Genomic DNA, 17560 nt, shown 5'->3' with positions numbered 1-17560 from the left:
GGAATTTGAGTTATCGTGGTAAATCTTAATGAAATTTTGATCAAGGGGAATGGAAATTGAGTTTGAGTTGGCGGGGAGTTCGAGTTATCCGATTTCAAGTTATCGAGGGTTCTACTGTAATTTAAAACTTATAACTTTTTTTGTAAAAGAACAGTTTAAGACGAGTAAAGGAAAACTTGATCAGGTGGTACAAATTTACTTTTGCCGCATGCCGTTTGCCGTAAACGCGATTCTAAATGTTTCTATTTTCTTTTGCGTCCCCGTGACGTAGAATCTGAATGTACTCCCAACACAAACGGGACTCAGGTTGTATGGGACAAGCGTTGTTGATTGAACGGATCCTTAGACACGTAAGTCCAAAAGGTATCGCTGCACATTTTGCAGAAGTGAATGAAATCATCACCGACTTGTTAAAGGAAGGAAAGCCCTGCGAACAGCATTGGTCGAGCATACTCCTTTAATATGATTGGTACTAGCTTAGTAAATTACATGAGTATTTTGAAGCTTTTGGAATTCTTCCGTTCTTAGCAAAAAGACCTAGAAGAGTGGTAAAGACCGGATACATGTAGACATGAAGACTCCTTTTCTCTTTCCAGTATAATTCATTAAACTCGAGGAATGTCTTTCTACAGTATTTTCTTCTTCATGTCGTCCTTTACTCACTAGTCTTTCTTCAATCCAGGTGATTGGTTTTGGGGCTCCAATAAGTGACCGTGGCTCGAAAGAGAAAGAGCTAGACATCTTCAAAAACTCTCAGCCGGACGTTCGCGAAGATAATGCCGAGCGGGACAAGCTGCTTAGCCAGGTAGAAGCACGGGATCTTGTCGAGTTCGGGATGATACCCGAGTTCGTGGGTCGTCTTCCGGTGGTGGTAAGCTTGCACTCCTTGGATGAAGGTTCTCTGGTTAAGATTCTTACCGAGCCTCGAAATGCCTTGGTGCCGCAATATCAAGCGCTGTTCAGCATGGACAAGGTGGGTGATCTCCATACGTAACCTCTCTGTTACGAACTGTCGACCCGGTTCCAAACTTCATACAGTTTCGCCATTTAACTGGGCCGACTGAACTTTTGCAAAGACTTCTGGGTCGGTTACAGGGAAAAAAATTGCGCAACAGCTGACCGGTGTTCCAATGATATGGGCATCCCCATTCCCAAAACCCTAGTGATATGGACATCCCCTTCTCATATCACCTTAGCGATTTGGGTTAGGGTTAGGGTTAGAGTTACAGGGGATGCCTTTATCGCTAGGATTTTGGGAATGAGGATGCTCAAAACGCGGGGATACCCATATCACTGTGACACCGGTGCGTCCCCAGTAACGATCGCAGGAGTATTTGCGAAAGTTCTCTCGGCCCAATTTCCTTACAGATCCCAAATTTAATCACATACAGTTCTTTTAATACGTACACATCTCTGTTGTGGACAGTTTTATGGGTTCCAGAGATACAATACTTCATACAGTTGTCCCTGCCTCTATAGTATGGACATATCTCTATCATAGACAGTTTTCTGGGTCCTATAGAGGCACAAAACTTCGTACAGTTCCTCCTTAAGAAATGCCAAACTTCGTACAATGCCTAACTCTACAATACATGTACGAACACAACTCTGTAAGGCAGGCACTTGGCTCTGTCCCTTTGCTGTCCGTAATAAGGTTTTGTCTATAAGCATAGAACATTATAAAAGTAACAGTTCTCGCATCGGCTAGCAACACCTTTTCTAATCTTATGTAATAATGATGGTGATGATGATGATGATGATGATGATTACGACTGTACTTCTGTACTCCTCGTATGACAAAAGTACATTTCGTTTGTTTCATTTTCTCGTAAATTGTGCATCATAAAGATATTGTCATGTGATCATAATTATATTATATGGACCCTATAATGAAATATTTCTTTGTCTTTGTTTGTTAGGTTGAGCTGAATCTCAGTCCTGATGCCTTAAAGTTGATTGCCAAGAAAGCTTTGGAAAAGAAGACTGGTGCTCGCGGCTTGAGAGCGATACTGGTATGCACAAAAACAATCAATAGTTATCAGTACAACAAATAATTTAACTTTTGTTTAATACAAGGTGTTTCAAAAGTTCGTTCCGATTGTAAATTGTATTTTGCGCAAAGCATTTAATGCTTCCTTAGGCAAATGTAAGCTGATTCAGGGAGGAGATTTATCTAAATAACCGTTCAATGCAATTTCAAACTAAAATTTGAAGAAATTATGAAATTTTTTAAATTTTTTCCCCAAATGTGCACGTACGCGAATTTTTTCCCGCCATATTTTTCCTGCCCATTTTGTAGGTTTTCTGTTTTCGTTTTTTTGGCATTTTCTTTTGTTTTCTCTACTCTTTCACAAAAATGAAGGCGTACACTGTTTGTGCTAGAGCTCAGGCATCTATTTTTACGGTACTCTGTCCATTTAGTCAAAGAAATTGTCAATTGTTGAAGAAGTCTGAACGACGAGAGAACAAGTGGTCAAAAGTAAAGACCTTACAAGACAAACCAAGGAGTAGATGGCCGGGTTTTTTTACAAACTGTGTGAAAAATGTTATCGAAAAAGCTTTAAGCATATGCGTAATAATTCAACAAGACTGAAAGGTAAAAAGAAAACTTCAACTTCACAATATCAAAGTTTCGAGCACAACGGTATGGGGATATGTGACCAACAAAGGTTGGAAAGCCTTGAAGAGAAAAAAGGCGGTGCACACTTCATGCAGGCATGGCATCAGAAGAATTTGCAAACTTTATACCAAAGGACGACCGGCCGGCAAAGTCACGTGATGCGAACTCTCTAGTAACCATCTGGATTATCGTTGATGAGACAACATACAAAGATTCAGCCCCCATAACACTTGACTAGCTAAGACAGCGACCACACTTCACCTGGAAAATTTTGAATTTAGACACGTTATGGAAGCTCGTACATTCTATACCTCACCGCCCAGAAAATGTCAGAAATTATAAAGGACGACATTCTGGCTGCTAATATTTCAGTTAGTCAATGTTAAATGAATAATGAATGACATGCTTAGGTTTACAAAAGTTATCTTTAATAATCATTGACATTTAAGCGAAGAAAAAAATCGGAACGAACTTTGGAAACACCCTGTAGAAGTGTCAGATGTTATTCGTGTTAATTTTCCAAACGTTTGGCATCTACAATCGGCAACAAACTTAGTTGACACGCTTTGCCCTAAATGGCCTCTCTGACCAACTTAAAAAAGAGGAAAATACAGCTTTTCCTCTCCCACCCACTCCATTCATATTGTGCCGCTCAGTGTTCGAGCTACCTGTAGAAAGGAAAAAAGTTCCCCAACTTTGAATTGAGCGGAGGGGGAGGTGTGTGAATTGTTTTGTTTTCCGAAGTTTTCTCCATTTGAGGCAAAGTCTCAACAATTTTGTCGCCGATTGCAGCCCTATATCTATGGGATACAGCAACTGCGGCATCGGGTATCGAATTCGTAATAACGCGGGTAGCATTGCTAGACTGGCAAGTCCCAAATTCAAGTATGAAATACATCTCCTGCTGTTATTGCCGTAAAGCTGACGCTATGCATCTATACGTCATCGATGGTGTGTAGTCAATTGTTATGTCCACGAAGGTGAATGAGAAAACCGAAGCTCTTTAACGAACTTCAACTAAGAACCTTATAATTACATTTTCAAAAATCCATCTCGAACTCGCATATGTCTCTTTCTTTCTTACTCATTCGGAACTGAAACGATTAATACTTTCATACACTCCCGTAGTTCCCTTGAAAACCATACCCGATTCCAGACCAAAATGGGCAAAGTGTATACTCGTTTCAGACCAAAAAGGCCCCAAAACCCTAACCGTTGGGGCGGCACATGCCTATATGGCTTTTATAAGAGAGTACCCCCCTGGGATTTACGTAAGCCTCCTGGATAAAACTTGCGGAGATTCCAACAGGAATCTAGCCTTTGACCTTTCGATTACTGGCTGCCAGCCTGGAGTTTGGGAGGCTACAGGTACAGTTTCCGGAGTGGACGGTAGAATTGTCTGACAGTCTTTGCCTCACGTTCGTGACTTCAGTGAACGTTCTCACCACCGTTCTTTTGTGACGTCGTTTTCTCTCCCATGTTACAGATGTGCAGGAAACTGAGCAAACTTTGGCCGTTTTTTGTCCGGCCCATAAGCTATGTTATTGTATTTGAGGCTTGACTTTCTTTTCTCTCTTTTGACATTATTTCTGCTTATTTTAGGAAAACTTACTACTTGAACCCATGTTCGATGCTCCGGGCTCTAACATCCGGGCGGTTTACGTAGATGAACACGTGGTAGAAGGGAACAAAAAGGCTGAATACGCAATGGCCCCAGAAGAAGATGTTCCAGCGGATGGAACTGAAGGATTTAACGAAGAAGAAGAAAGATATGCTGGAGACGCTTCTTCAAGAGTTTAAAAACAACAACAACAAACAAATAAATGTGTAGATTAATAGAAACTATTATCGGAACCTCTTGTTGCAGCGTTTGTTTTTTGTCTCTTTTTTAATTCCACTGGCAAATTGCTTGTGACATGTAAAGAAAATATTTGAACCTGAGGTGATTTTCTGTTACAGAGAGCACAAATAATAGGTTTGATCTCAAAAGTGACAGTTTTATTCTGGCTGTCCCAGGCTGTTGCAACTGACTGTGTATTACTGATTTTACCTCATGTTTAAGACTGTCATCTAAATTCTTAGCTTATTCTTAGCACCAGTGTATTTGTTTTTTCTTATTAACATTTTGGTTATACTCATATATCTATGTATAAAGACATAAAATTACATCGCTTATTAATGTACCATATACCACGCGTTAAAATGTCCTTGAATTAATAAATGTTTCACTGCTAACGATGGTGCACTAGCTAGTTCCAGTTTGTTATTTGGGTGTCTCAAACTGAAGTACCGGAAAAAAGTGGAACCCGAACAAAATAAGAACCTTTAGATTTGACTTCAAATTGGCTCTTTGCATGACTTGATCACGTGACTAACTTTCCGTAAACACAAAAACAGTTCACTTTTGAAGAAAAACAAGTTTTGCCACCCAGTTACGCTTGCATGGTTTTCCATACAAATCCTTATAAATTCTAAAATTTTTAAACGGTCATTAAATCTTTCCTTTACGCATTTAAGGGCTCAAATTGCCTTTATGAATTAAAGGAAATTTGAGCCTTGTAATGCTTAAGGAAATATTTTATGACAGTTTTGAAAATTTCGAGATTACAAGGATTTGTATGAAAAACCATGCAAGCGTGACTGGATGGCAAGTTGTTTTTCTCATACAAGTGCTTCAACTTTCGGCGGCCGTTGCAATTGCTACTTTTGAGATGTACGGCTGAAAATGCTCAGGTTAGCTAATTTTAATATGCTCTTTCAGCTTGTGCTAACAAAATGTTTCAATAGTGAACTGTTTTCGTGTTAACCGAAAGTTTTTCACGTGATCAAGTCATGCAAAGTGCCTATTGGAGCTTGTGTACGAGTGGGAGTATCATCACAGTTGGTGTGGTTATAAGAGAGCCTAAACAAAGGCTAAGCCTAAGCGACGCCGTTAACGGAAGAGAGATTTTCCTCAGACATCCCTTCAAGTCGCACACTTTCGGGAGTATGCGACTCGAAGGGGTGTCTGAAATTCAGGCTCCTTACATAGACGATTTCCCGAAAATTTGGGCAAGACCACTGTCAAAGAATGCAAGAAATTAGGAACTTTTGTAACTCGGGCGATGGCCACGAGAACGTTAAAAAAGCTTGAAAACAGGTTTACATTTCTTTGCCGTCACTGTAGGACTATCACGTGAATGCGAAGTCCTTTTCAATGACGATTTCGCTGCCGTCGCCGTCGTCGTTGCTAAAGCTCCCCGCTGGTAAAGCCAGGATTATGGAGCGATGCGCCAGTTATTATTCCACTAAGCGTGATATTTATCAAGTCCACAAGACTAGTGCCACAGCATGGTTTTCGGTAGCCTGAGATCATGCCCGTGACAATCGTTTATTATTATAATCATATCTCTCTGAAACTGGCCTCTGTCTGCAACGAACCACGTCAATAAGTTTTTGATAGGGGCCGGTACCTTTTTTTTTGTACTACAGTCAACTCTCTCCAAGACGGACACCTTTGGGACCGGCAGTAAGTGTCCGTCTTAGAGAGATGTCCGTCTTATAGAGAGTCAAATAAAGGGGGTAAAGCAAGGCAGGGACCAACTCTAGGTGTCCGTTTTTCAGAGGTGTCCGTCTTACTGAGAGGTGTCCGTTAAGAGAGAGTCGACTGTATATCCCAGAAATTAGGGAAAAGTACAGACATATTATATAAACAAAAATATATTGCGAAAGAGAAAACGATATTTGATCAATTCTTCTCAAAAGCTTAATTAAGTTAAGTGGTCATCTTGAACTCAAACTTATCCAAGAACCCGTAATGTTTCAGACAAGTCACCTTGCATAATCATCATTTGAGGTAGACTGGTGACCACACCTATTGCACCACATACTCTTGCATTGCACCACGGGAAGGCCTTTTCAGCATGGCCGACGAACTGTAAGAGCGAAAATTGCAAGTCGACAGAAAGAGACATCGATATTTTACGACTTACTTTATCGCAGTAAAGTTCCTGTGATATATATAACTACATACAGCCATGGTGAGTACTAGAAAGTAGTAGAGTGTAGATTTCCTGCGTGCAATTCTCAGTATAGTCAATACATGTAAACTGTTCAAAAACTGATTATTCTCATGATCACTTCAGCAAGCTAAGCTTATTTTGGATGTGCTAAAAAAGATTTACGAACATTATGATTGATCTTGATTTTATTCAGCCTCAGAATGAATATGTAGAACAGTCACGCAAACGTCGTGGATACAGACTCGATCATTTCGAAAAAAAGTGAGTTGATAATTAATTTCTATTTTTATTTCTTTCAACTGTTGTGAAATTATGATCATACAGTCGAGGTCTTACTCGCAGTTAGTGGTTTTGCCGTTGAATTCTTGTGTTTAATAACCTTAATGGATCTTGTAATCAAAGGCTCACATATAATCGAGGATGGAGAAGATTTTTATGTGAAATCATCCTATCAATATGAATTTAGCCAAGTTTATTTAGCCAGAAACTTGTAAACAACAGAACTACGTTGTATTTCAACATGTTTTATTTTGCTCCACAAAACACTTTTAAAATTTATTGAAAGTAACAGTACAGTACAGTTAAAATCCTCCAGACCTTTAATATACCTGTTACCATGGAGTTGCACTGGCAACTACATGGTCGACAAGTGCAGCAAAACCACTCTTATCTTGTGTAGACCCCTTTGCCTGCTCAATGGAGACATTAATTTGCATGATTTAGCAATATTTGTCCAAGGGTCGCGTTTGTATGGATCAAACATGACCAGTATATTTTAAATATTTGGCTCCGGATCACATTCTCAGACTTTTGTTTTTTGATAAGTAGAATGTCTGTGTTGGAGGATCCGAGTCTGAGTAAATTTTCATCTTGGTAACAGACTAAATGTTTGTTTTCAGGCGTAAAAAGGAAAGCCGTGAGCCACATACTCATGCCAAGTATGCCCACAAACTCCATGGCCTCAGGTATGTTGTAGCGAATTAGGTTTGTTTTCCTTATAGTCAATTCACCCAACAGTATTCTGCCCAAACTTAAGATGATTAGCTTAGAGACAACACTCTACGACACACAGGAAAGTTGACTGAAACCACACCATTCACTAATTGATCAAGACCATGATGGGAGCAGTGAGAGAAATTGGTTCAAGGTGGAATTCTGAAATTACTGCCACCAAAGAAGAGATAAATCATTATCATACTGTATACATTACCAAGCCTAATAACAAATTAAAATAAAATATAATCCATAACAGATTTCTGGATCCACCCCCTCCCCCTCTGGTATACTATATCCTTGGGGTGGGTTGTTTTCTTCAAATCACTGGTCACATACTTTTTCCAGTCTGCTTTTCACGAATCACGCACATGTATTTGACGCTCCCAAGGTTGTCCCAAAGATTATTCAATTTGCCAGGTAAATACAACAAGAGGGTGGGTAATCAAACAACTAGGGATATCTTTTGGCTCTACTTTTCTTCTATTTTCCAATAAAAGTAGCCAGGGGCCACACTCATAGTAGCCGGAGGAAATCCCTGGCACCCAGCTCTTAATGACAGCCCTGCGTTCCTAATCTCACAAAATGAACTGTTATGGATTAATCAGTTTGCATTATGTACAGTCAGTTCCAATACATGTCTTCTGTAGTTTAGATACATGAAGAACAGGGAGAAAAGTGTACAGCTAAGCGCAACTACCTTATTTTCAGAAAGTAGTGATTTGATAGCCTTTTTAACCTCCTTATTTATGTAGTATTTAATGGAAGGTGACTTGTTTATAATATTATTTTCTGTACAGGGCAAAACTTTACAACAGAAAGCGCCGTCTAGAGAAAATACAGATGAAAAAGACGTAAGTTGTCCAGTTTAACAAGCGCAATCTTTATTTACCCAATTAAGTCTGAATTAATTTTAATTGACTATTAATTTATTACTTTAAGTTTACAATCCAAGAGATCAGAGCTTGCATGTACTACATGTACACGTAAACCATAGTACAGTCAAACCCTGTTAATATGGATATTTTACAGAGCAAATTTGATCTCAGGTTAATTTTGATTAAACCAAGGTTGATTCGCAATAATATTTCCCTTGTCTCCTTGCCCTACATGTAGAAAACAATGGAAATTAAGAATCAACCTAAATGTAGATTGAAAAATTTTAACCTGAAATCAAATTTGATTTGTAATACCGTCACTGAGGGGGTCTATAGAGAGTGTCCATATAATTTATGAGGTGTCCGTATTAGGCAGGTCCTGTTCGTTACTGGTAATTAAGTTGAGAATATACCTTTTATTTGAACACAATACCAAAAAAAAAACAGAACATTAGCATCGTGAAAATCAAACACTTCCACAGGAAAAAATAACAGATTCCCATTTCTGGATATTTTAGGGTATTTAAAGAATACCCACAAAAATCCCAAATTTGGAAGAGTGAGACGAGTCCCAACCAGGGAACTTGGTTGGGAATTCCCTGGTTGGGACTTGTCTCACTTTGCCAATTTGGGATTTTTATGGGTATTCTTTAAATACCCTAAAATGTCCAAAAATGGGAATCTGTTATTTTTTCCTGTGTTCTAGCCTTCACAAAGTTGTCATTGCATGGAAACACCCAAAAGTAGCTTTATTTGTACATTACCTAATCAATATCATTCTATGCATACAGTAACTTGCTTTGATGCCAAAGTACATGTAGTCTGAAAATTGACATCTACAATTCATCCTATCTGGTATATTGTATCACTAATAACATCAACAGGCTGACCCCTGAAGTTTTTACCTTCAGAAAGGAAAGGCCTATTGCAGTACACAATTAACAATGAAGTGTCTGCATAAGCAGGGTTCACCTTCTATGAATCTGTTGATTGGGAAACAAAAAAGGGTCCAGTTTTAACATTAATGAGTGTCCATATTCAGGTGATATTTTGTCACTTTCTCTCACAGTCAGATTTTTTTCTTCAGCCTTTAAAACCTAATACACAATGTGTCAGAATTCAATTTCTCATGTGTCACCCCAATACATTTCTTACAGTTCACAAAGAACATTTTTTTAGTGGGAAAAAATGAAAAAGAAGTATCAATAAACTTTATTTCTGTGGCCATGTCCTCATGAAATTCTTATCACCACTCTGTTTTATAAAACCTTGACATAATAAGGAGAATTTTAATGTTGATTACTCTTGGGTTAATCAGTGTTGCACCTCACTGTAAACTAACCTCCTTGGTCATTCAATTCTGGCCTGTTCGGAGGTAATTTTGGCTGGTGAAATTTTACATGCACTCTACCACAAACTGCCAGTTGATAGTAGTAGTACATGTATAGTAATTTGGAAAGTTAGTTTTGAATATTGAGAATACATGTAGCTAACATCACCATTATCATCTCAATGTGCCACAGTCTAAGAATGCATGAAGAGCGCCAAACAAAAACAAAGGACAGCCAAAATGTGCCAGAAGGAGCTGTGCCTGCATATTTGTTGGACCGAGAGGGACAGTCCCGGGCTAAAGTGCTCAGCAATATGGTTAAACAGAAGAGAAAAGAAAAAGCTGTAAGTACTGTACACTGTATTTAAAAAAACCAATAACAAGTCAAGTTAAACATGTGTTGCTTAGGCCCGGTTCAGATGCTGCTCCACTCATGTGCTGAACCTAACTGAATAAGGTCCGACTTTGGAGCAACAATGGCATGGCGACTGATTCAGTCAGCATACCTTGTGTCGATCCCAACCTTTATTTCATGTATGGAGAAAGAGAAAGGTCTGTAGATCTCTATTTTTGCCAGTTTCATTTGAATCATTACGTTCAACCTTTTCCTGCTCTCCCATGGATAACTTCTCAGAAACATGGCTCACAATAATAAGCGACTGAACTGCCCACTCCAGCCCTTAACAGTTTCATCATCCTCAAAGACAGAACAAGGCATACAATAGTATTCCTGGCATCATAAACAGTTATATTTTGTATTCTTAAAGCAAGAAGAGCAAGATTGTTCTTCTTTACCCGCCATTTCAGTGCTACAAGTGCAATGCTTTTCAAAGTCTCCTTTTGGCAACCGAAAATTATAATATGGTTGCCAGACATAAAATATTGGTCGCCATTGAAAACAGCATGCATGGTGTAATTTTACATGATTGGTTATACTGAAGACCACGTCGATTACCAGTACTTCATTTTCACGTGTTTGGCATGAAGCTGTCTGAGTATGTCTATCCTCAAGTAAGGTGCTGAAGTATATTTTTGAAACAGTTTCTTGCCATAGAATAAAATAGCAATTCATATTTTTGCCAAATTTCAGTAGCTTTTTCTGCAGCAAATGGATCTCTAGCAGCAAAAAGAACCTTCAAATTACAGTCAAACCAGGTCAAGCGTACCCCCCAAGAAGCCATTAATGAATTTATTATTCAAAAGTTGAATCTATTGCTAGTTGTAGATTTCAGATTGATCTCTGCATTCTTGTATGTGTAATGAGCCGTGAATTCACACGCAAGGCAGTTATGAAATTTCTACCAGCTCCATTTCCTGAAATTGATGTAAATGTCTTCTAAGAAGCTTAATCCATTCAAAGATTTCCAATCTGACCAAATACAGAGAAGTTCTCGTAAAATATTCAGTGCTCATTACGCATGCAGAAATGCCGCTTTGAATTTGACACCAGTTATGGGAACGGCTAACGGATTCATTTTTCAAATAGTCAATTCACTGATAGAATCTTGAGGGGTACACTTGACTTGGTTTGACTGTAATTTTCTCAAAACATTGTCTGCCTGGCACATTGAATGATGAAATAAAAGAAAGGCTGTACTTTTACTTTAATGTAGTGCCTATTACCGGTAATTTGAGACACGTGTAAACCCATTTAGTGCAGCACCCTGTATGGCACGAAATTTTTGTCTGATCTTGATGACAGCTACTAAAAAAACTCAAATCTACAATAATGCAGTTTCCAGTGTTACTTTAATATTTGAGTATGGTACATGTACACCTACATGTAGGATGAAAGCTTGAAACTCTGATAATTTTACTTAATTCACAAAGCCTGGATGTTGCCTGTAAGAACAGTCACATTTTACCGACTTTGTTTTCACCAGAGCACGTGCAATGAATACTTTTTCTCACAGGAAATCTCTTTTCATGTAATACTTATTTGTCAAACAAATTTTTAACCATGTAATTTGATTATAGCCCTTGATTCTCATTGCTTTTAACTTGCTTGACAACTGAAGTGCCGTTGCAAAACCCAGAGAGCAATTGAAAACAGTTTCTTCGAACAAGATACAAGATACCCCCATTCTTCTTGTTATCTGCCCAGTTCCCAATTGTCTTATCAAAATGATTGCGCCAACTACCATGTCTACAGTGTACATCATAAATTTCACTAGGGTGAAAAGAGGAATATTGTCTTCAATACAGAGCATAAAATAATATTTCTTGTAAATCTCAATTTAACTTTAGAAAGACCATGGACACTACATTATAGCTAAAAGGAATTTTGTACACCTTGGCACATGACCACCAAACACAGGTCGCCAAATCGGTGACTTTTGCTGCACGTTTACCCCCAATTTTTTCACTCGCCATGGCGACCAAAATAGTAGCAAGGATGGAGTACCATATTTTCCTCAAATTAGCGTTCTACATATGGCACCTATGCAAAAAATGATAAGACTGTGGCAAAAAATTATAAGTGTAATGATTGCACAATGTTTGCACAGTGAATGAATCACTTGCCACTCCAATGTCGAATAATGCGTTAGACTCTGTCAAGTTTGGCGCTTTTGCCATACCAAGTTACAAGTTACCAAATTGATTGAGATGCCGCGCTTTTGCCATATTTAATTTATCAGGTGGGTTAGGCACATGAGTGGAGAGGCATCTTTTTGTACACATTCGTTAGGTGTATCATAATCCCACAAACTTTCTTTATCTTTTTCCTTCTTGCACAATAGATTACAGTTACAACTGTGTTATATAAAGCCAGTGTATATATAAAGCCAGACTTTTGGGAATTAATTATGCTTTTTGACAGCTGCATTTCACTAAGTTAAAAGAATTGTACTGATGTTTCTTCTTCTTCTTTTTTTTTGTTAGGGAAAATGGGATGTCCCTCTTCCTAAAGTAAAAGCTGTAGGAGAAGATGAGGTTTTCAAAGTTATAAAAACTGGAAAGTCTAAAAGTAAATTTCAATCCATTTATCATATTTAGTATTATTATTATTAATATTTTGCTTCTTTAATGTGGATTATTTTAATTGTTGTAAATATTTATTTTAATTTAAATTAATTGAAGCAACTCATCTCTTTCTTTTCCAACTAAGTCCTCTAAAATAATAACCTTCTTTGGATTGGGACCATATCACACTGTAGATAACTTAATATTGGATACAGGCAAGTACTGACTCATGCTTTTACAGTAACATTTGATTTATGACAAAATTAACCTTTCAGACCTGAGGCTTTAAATACTTGAAAGTCGTGAATATTAATTTTGTTGAAAGAATTTGATAAAAGATCAAAGCCATTCCCTTTCATGATCATTTTAAAAATTCGTTTAAGTTTGTCTCTTGATGATGTACGGATATTGTTGGAAGAAAATTGATGTAGGTCACTGATAATATAACTGTATTATCCTAGAAAAAGCATGGAAAAGGATGGTCACCAAAGTTTGTTATGTTGGTGAAGGTTTTACAAGGAAACCACCCAAATACGAAAGGTTCATAAGGCCAATGGTAAGCAACATTCTGAATTAAAAATAATACATGTATTATTGAATGGAGGGTAGCCCGAAGTGACCATTATTAAGTTTGACATTTTAATTACAACCTTTTCTTTGTTTCTTCTGGCCTTCCTAATTTCCTAATATCCTAATTAACCCCTTCACCCCTGGAAATCTTTTGCTAAAATAATACACCATTAGACTGGCTACATGTACATGTAGTCAAGCCATTTTCTGATGATCTGGCCAAAAGAACTAAAACTGCCCAAAACCTTGTGTACCAATCAAGCTCTGCACTGTCTAATGTTCTAACAAATAGCTTCTGAAGTTCATGCATGGACAGGAGGAAAAACGCATTGTTTTGGGGTTTAAAAGTGACCCCTTGACTTTTTGGCTTTCCCCCACCCCCCTGCCCCCTTTTTTTCCTTTTCATTTTAGTGGGAATATTTTCTTTAAACAAACCTCCAGTGATAATGGAATTAGTCTGAAGGAAGTGCAGATGGGTGGTGGAACAAGATTTTCATTGAAATTTTCAAATCAACTTTTCATGTTTTTCACATTTTTCTCTGGCCTGTTGGGGTATTGTTTGAAGGATCTCCCCTCCCCCCACCCCCCCCTGCACAAGTTGTCAGTCAGCAACATTGCCTATGAACATTAAAACTGTTGATCTCACAACTGATACAAGGTGTGGCTGGGTTAGAATCACAGTACTACCAAACTTTTTTGTTGCCTGTGAGGGGAGGGGGTGTCTGTACACAGGCTAATGTTTTTGCTATAATCTTTTTTCGTGCCAATAGGCCATTTTCATGATGACGGCATTTGACTGTAACTACCAGAATTCATTTCATTCTTGTTTTGTTATTTAAATTTAGCAATCCCACTGGGCTTTTAAAGCAATATCCTTAATTGGCACAATAAAACAAAAAACTGAAGGATTCTTGTAGCTGTAGTAAAATGACGTCATCATGCAATAATTGCATTAATTATTGTCCTATTTCAAGTTGCATGGAATTAAATGTGGTTAGCCATAATCCAAAATGGCAGCTCATGATACTGAACTTTACAATCTTTTGAGCAAAACGTTTGTCAGTAGTGGATGAAATTTGTAGGCAGGTTCAAACAACTGTGATCTTCTACGTGTATGTTGTGATGAGAAAAATATCATGTTCTTTAATCACTGTATGTTTTCTGTTTATTTTGTTTTAGGGCCTACGTTTCAAAAAGGCACATGTAACGCACCCTGAGGTAAGAGTTCCGTGGTGATTTAACTTGTTCCCAGCGTTCTTTCCTCCTTGTCCTGGCAGTGAGTAGGAGAGAACCCTAGGAACAAAGCTGTGGGTGATTCTGTTATGTTACCTCAAGCTTACTTTGCTAATGACTGTAAAATTGATGTTTGTGGCAGAGTTCCACATACACACAACAAGGAAAGCAGTTATTGTAAATTGTTTTGATTTATTTTTTTTACTCGTCATTCTTGGTTCAATTTTGCTTCTTCCTTGGTTTAACCTTTTAAAGTCCCTAGAGTAGCTAAGGTCAATTACTTTGATTCTTTATCAAGTTCTCTCCACTAATTCTTTAAGAAAGAGATGAAAGAATTTGAATTTCTTTTGTGGATATTAAATATTAAAGGGTTAGTACTGACTATCATCATGACTGCGCAGGATTAGCTTAGTTGTGAGAGCCCTTAACTGCAGAGCGGGAGGTCGCGGGTTCGATTCCATGGGCCGGAGCAGTACTCAGGGTCTTAAAATAACTGAGAAATGAAGGTACTCCTTTGCCCTGCAAATGGCTAGACCTTCGCGTGGCTCGGATGACCATGAAAAATGGCGGAGATGTAAAAATAGTGTCCTGCCCATTTAGCACTTTTGTGCTAAATGCATTGACACTCAAATAAAGTGCACTTACTTACTTACAGTGTAAAAAGTGCATCAGACACAATGCAAATGAGCATAAGAATTGTACCAACAGTTATGCAATGTTAGGATGAAATTGAACCTTCTCTGCAGCTTGAGTTTTGGATTTTGTTTGATGTTTATTTTCTGTTCGTTAGAAACTCATTTTTATTTGTTTTTGTGATTTTCTTCAGTTAAAAGCAACGTTCTGTCTTCCCTTGATCGGTGTAAAAAAGAACCCACAGTCGCCAATGTACACGCAACTAGGAGTTATTACAAAAGGAACGGTCATCGAGGTACGCTTTAATTATAATGCTGTTTGTTTATTAAGTAAGGAAATGTTAAACAAAAAATAATGAACAAAAGTGCTGTTCCTCTCCAAACGTTTCGGGCCTGGCCCTTTATCAGTGGACTTACAAGTATGTTAGAAAATAATGTTGCAAGGTTTACATACGCCATGAAAGGAAAATATAAACGCTCAAAAATTTTGTAGGGACTCAAACCACAAGATGGCACTGTCGTTCATTATTTTTTGTTGAACATCCCCTTACTTTCTTCCTAAAGTGCCACGCAGGTTATTGATTTGTTTTTTCGTTTTTTTTCCGTTATTTGTTTGTTTATTTGTTGGGGGTGAAAAAATGTGCTCAGTCATCAAAGGGAATCCTTTAAAGTGAAGTAATGAAATTATTGGGTATTTTTGTTTTGCCTCGTAATTCTGCAGGTGTGTGAAGGTCGCATGCAACCTACAAGTGGGTGCTGGGATAGATTGTAACATCTTGATGCATTTTTTTGCTTAGGTTAATGTTAGTGAGTTGGGCTTAGTAACACAAGGTGGCAAGGTTGTATGGGGTATGTATGGTTTTATTATCATCATTAGCCTGTTCCACGCATTTAGTTAGAGGAGAGTAGTACTGTTTATATTTGCGTGAAAATTTAGCCTCTGCTCGCAGGGCACATTGCACATTGCACCATTAATATTATCTGAATGTCTGAAACAGTCTGCTTCATCATCAAAATAGTCATCCTTACTTCGACCCATTGGTCCCTAAACTCGGTCGCTTTTATCGCTTGTAACGTCCATCAGTTTTAACGGCTAAAGACCTCTTTTCTGCTAACTTGTGAAGGGCGAGGAGATCTTTCAAAGCACGATTCGGTCAAGGAATCCGGAGAAAAAGGCCAAAAAAACAAACATGTAACGTTAACCCGAAAATTCCCATGAAAATCTTGTTCCACCCTTCCTTTCATCTAATCCTAAGATCCTAAAAGCTTTCCAAAAACGTTTGATTTCCCACCGAAATGGAACCTATTCTTTCTAAAAGCCCACCCCAAAAAAACTGAGGCAAAAAGAGCGAAAGAAGAGGGAAGGAGAGAAAGCTTTTTTTGTTTGCTTTCTGTGCATGCATGCCCGAACTTCACAAGCTAGTATTATGCATCTGCATCAGAAAGCCGTTAAGTGTACGACATGTAAACGGCTTTGTGGTAGGTTTTAGCTCTTTATAGGCAGAGAATGGCCAGAAAACCGCTCGAATAGCCTAAAAACGTTTTTTACGGCGCAATTCTTAGGAGCGAGTGGGTTAAACTTCAACGTGGAAATTGTCTATTATATTTACGAAACTTGACAGAAGATTCTAGGGGACGCTTTGTCTTTAAACAGGAATTTTCAGTGGACCTTTTTGAACAATTGGTTATAAAATTTGAAAACAAAGCCTCCAAAACTCGTAAGTTGGTAGAAAAACTCCGTGTCTCTTAGACAATAGAACGGTTATCTGGGAATTTTTAGCCTTTCCTGAGCTTGAGAAATTCCTAGGCGATATTTGCTTCTTCGCCAGAACAGTTATTATACAGAAAAAAAAGTTGTTGAGTGCCCCTGATGGTAACCATCTAAACACAAGTCTTATGTTTGTTAATTTTCTCCTTTGCAAGTTAGTTCTGTTGTACTATTCGCTATTTAGTAACAAAGCATTGTGTTCTTGTGATTTCAGGAAAATATGCGCAGGTTACGAACAATCCAGAAAATGACGGCTGTATCAATGCTGTTCTACTTGTGTAAAGACTGAAAGAGGACAAAAATAGGATTTGAAATGTTGTAAATAAATGAACTTGACATTCTGCTTTGGTGTACTGTGGTTGACTGCTAGGGTTATCAGTGAGACTGGAAGTACAGCACATTTAGAGATACGATTAGATAGAAAAAAAACCTTGCGGGTAGTAGTGCGATTGATGATAAAACTCGGAAGAGAAGTCACCAATGGTGCGTTTCCCTTACCCCAAACAATACTACTAAAACAATTTTGAAAAATGACATGTCGTTGTTTCTTGGCACCAATTAGGAGAGACTT

At 38.1% G+C, this 17560-nt stretch overlaps 2 protein-coding genes across 2 annotated transcripts in view; both read left to right on the top strand.

Moving 5' to 3' along the window:
• LOC140936931 (ATP-dependent clpX-like chaperone, mitochondrial) overlaps positions 1-4868 on the top strand; it is a 12754-nt gene extending 7886 nt beyond the window's left edge. Inside the window, 3 exon segments of the mRNA XM_073386439.1 lie at positions 683-973; positions 1920-2012; positions 4223-4868. Of these exon segments, the coding sequence (XP_073242540.1) occupies positions 683-973; positions 1920-2012; positions 4223-4420 (582 nt within the window). The 3' untranslated portion in view covers positions 4421-4868.
• A 1623-nt stretch (positions 4869-6491) lies between these two features.
• LOC140936340 (ribosome biogenesis protein NSA2 homolog) lies at positions 6492-17332 on the top strand. Its single transcript, XM_073385801.1, has 11 exons — positions 6492-6639; positions 6815-6882; positions 7521-7586; positions 8415-8468; positions 10016-10166; positions 12706-12790; positions 13248-13342; positions 14536-14574; positions 15416-15517; positions 16019-16070; positions 17204-17332. The coding sequence occupies exons 1-11, from the start codon at positions 6637-6639 to the stop codon at positions 17269-17271; spliced, it is 783 nt and encodes a 260-aa protein (XP_073241902.1). The 5' UTR covers positions 6492-6636; the 3' UTR covers positions 17272-17332.
• The last annotated feature ends 228 nt before the right edge of the window (positions 17333-17560 follow it).

The sequence above is a fragment of the Porites lutea genome, chromosome 5 (genome assembly GCF_958299795.1).
Source record: "Porites lutea chromosome 5, jaPorLute2.1, whole genome shotgun sequence".
Lineage (NCBI taxonomy): Eukaryota > Metazoa > Cnidaria > Anthozoa > Scleractinia > Poritidae > Porites > Porites lutea.
Note: the sequence above shows the minus strand (reverse complement) of the source record. Positions and strands in the feature narration are given on the sequence as shown.

Coding starts and splice junctions, on each gene's coding strand:
- LOC140936340 (XM_073385801.1), top strand. Junction 10,167..12,705: donor AGAAGAGAAAAGAAAAAGCT/GTAAGTACTGTA, acceptor TTTTTTTGTTAG/GGAAAATGGGATGTCCCTCT. Junction 12,791..13,247: donor AAAAACTGGAAAGTCTAAAA/GTAAATTTCAAT, acceptor GTATTATCCTAG/AAAAAGCATGGAAAAGGATG.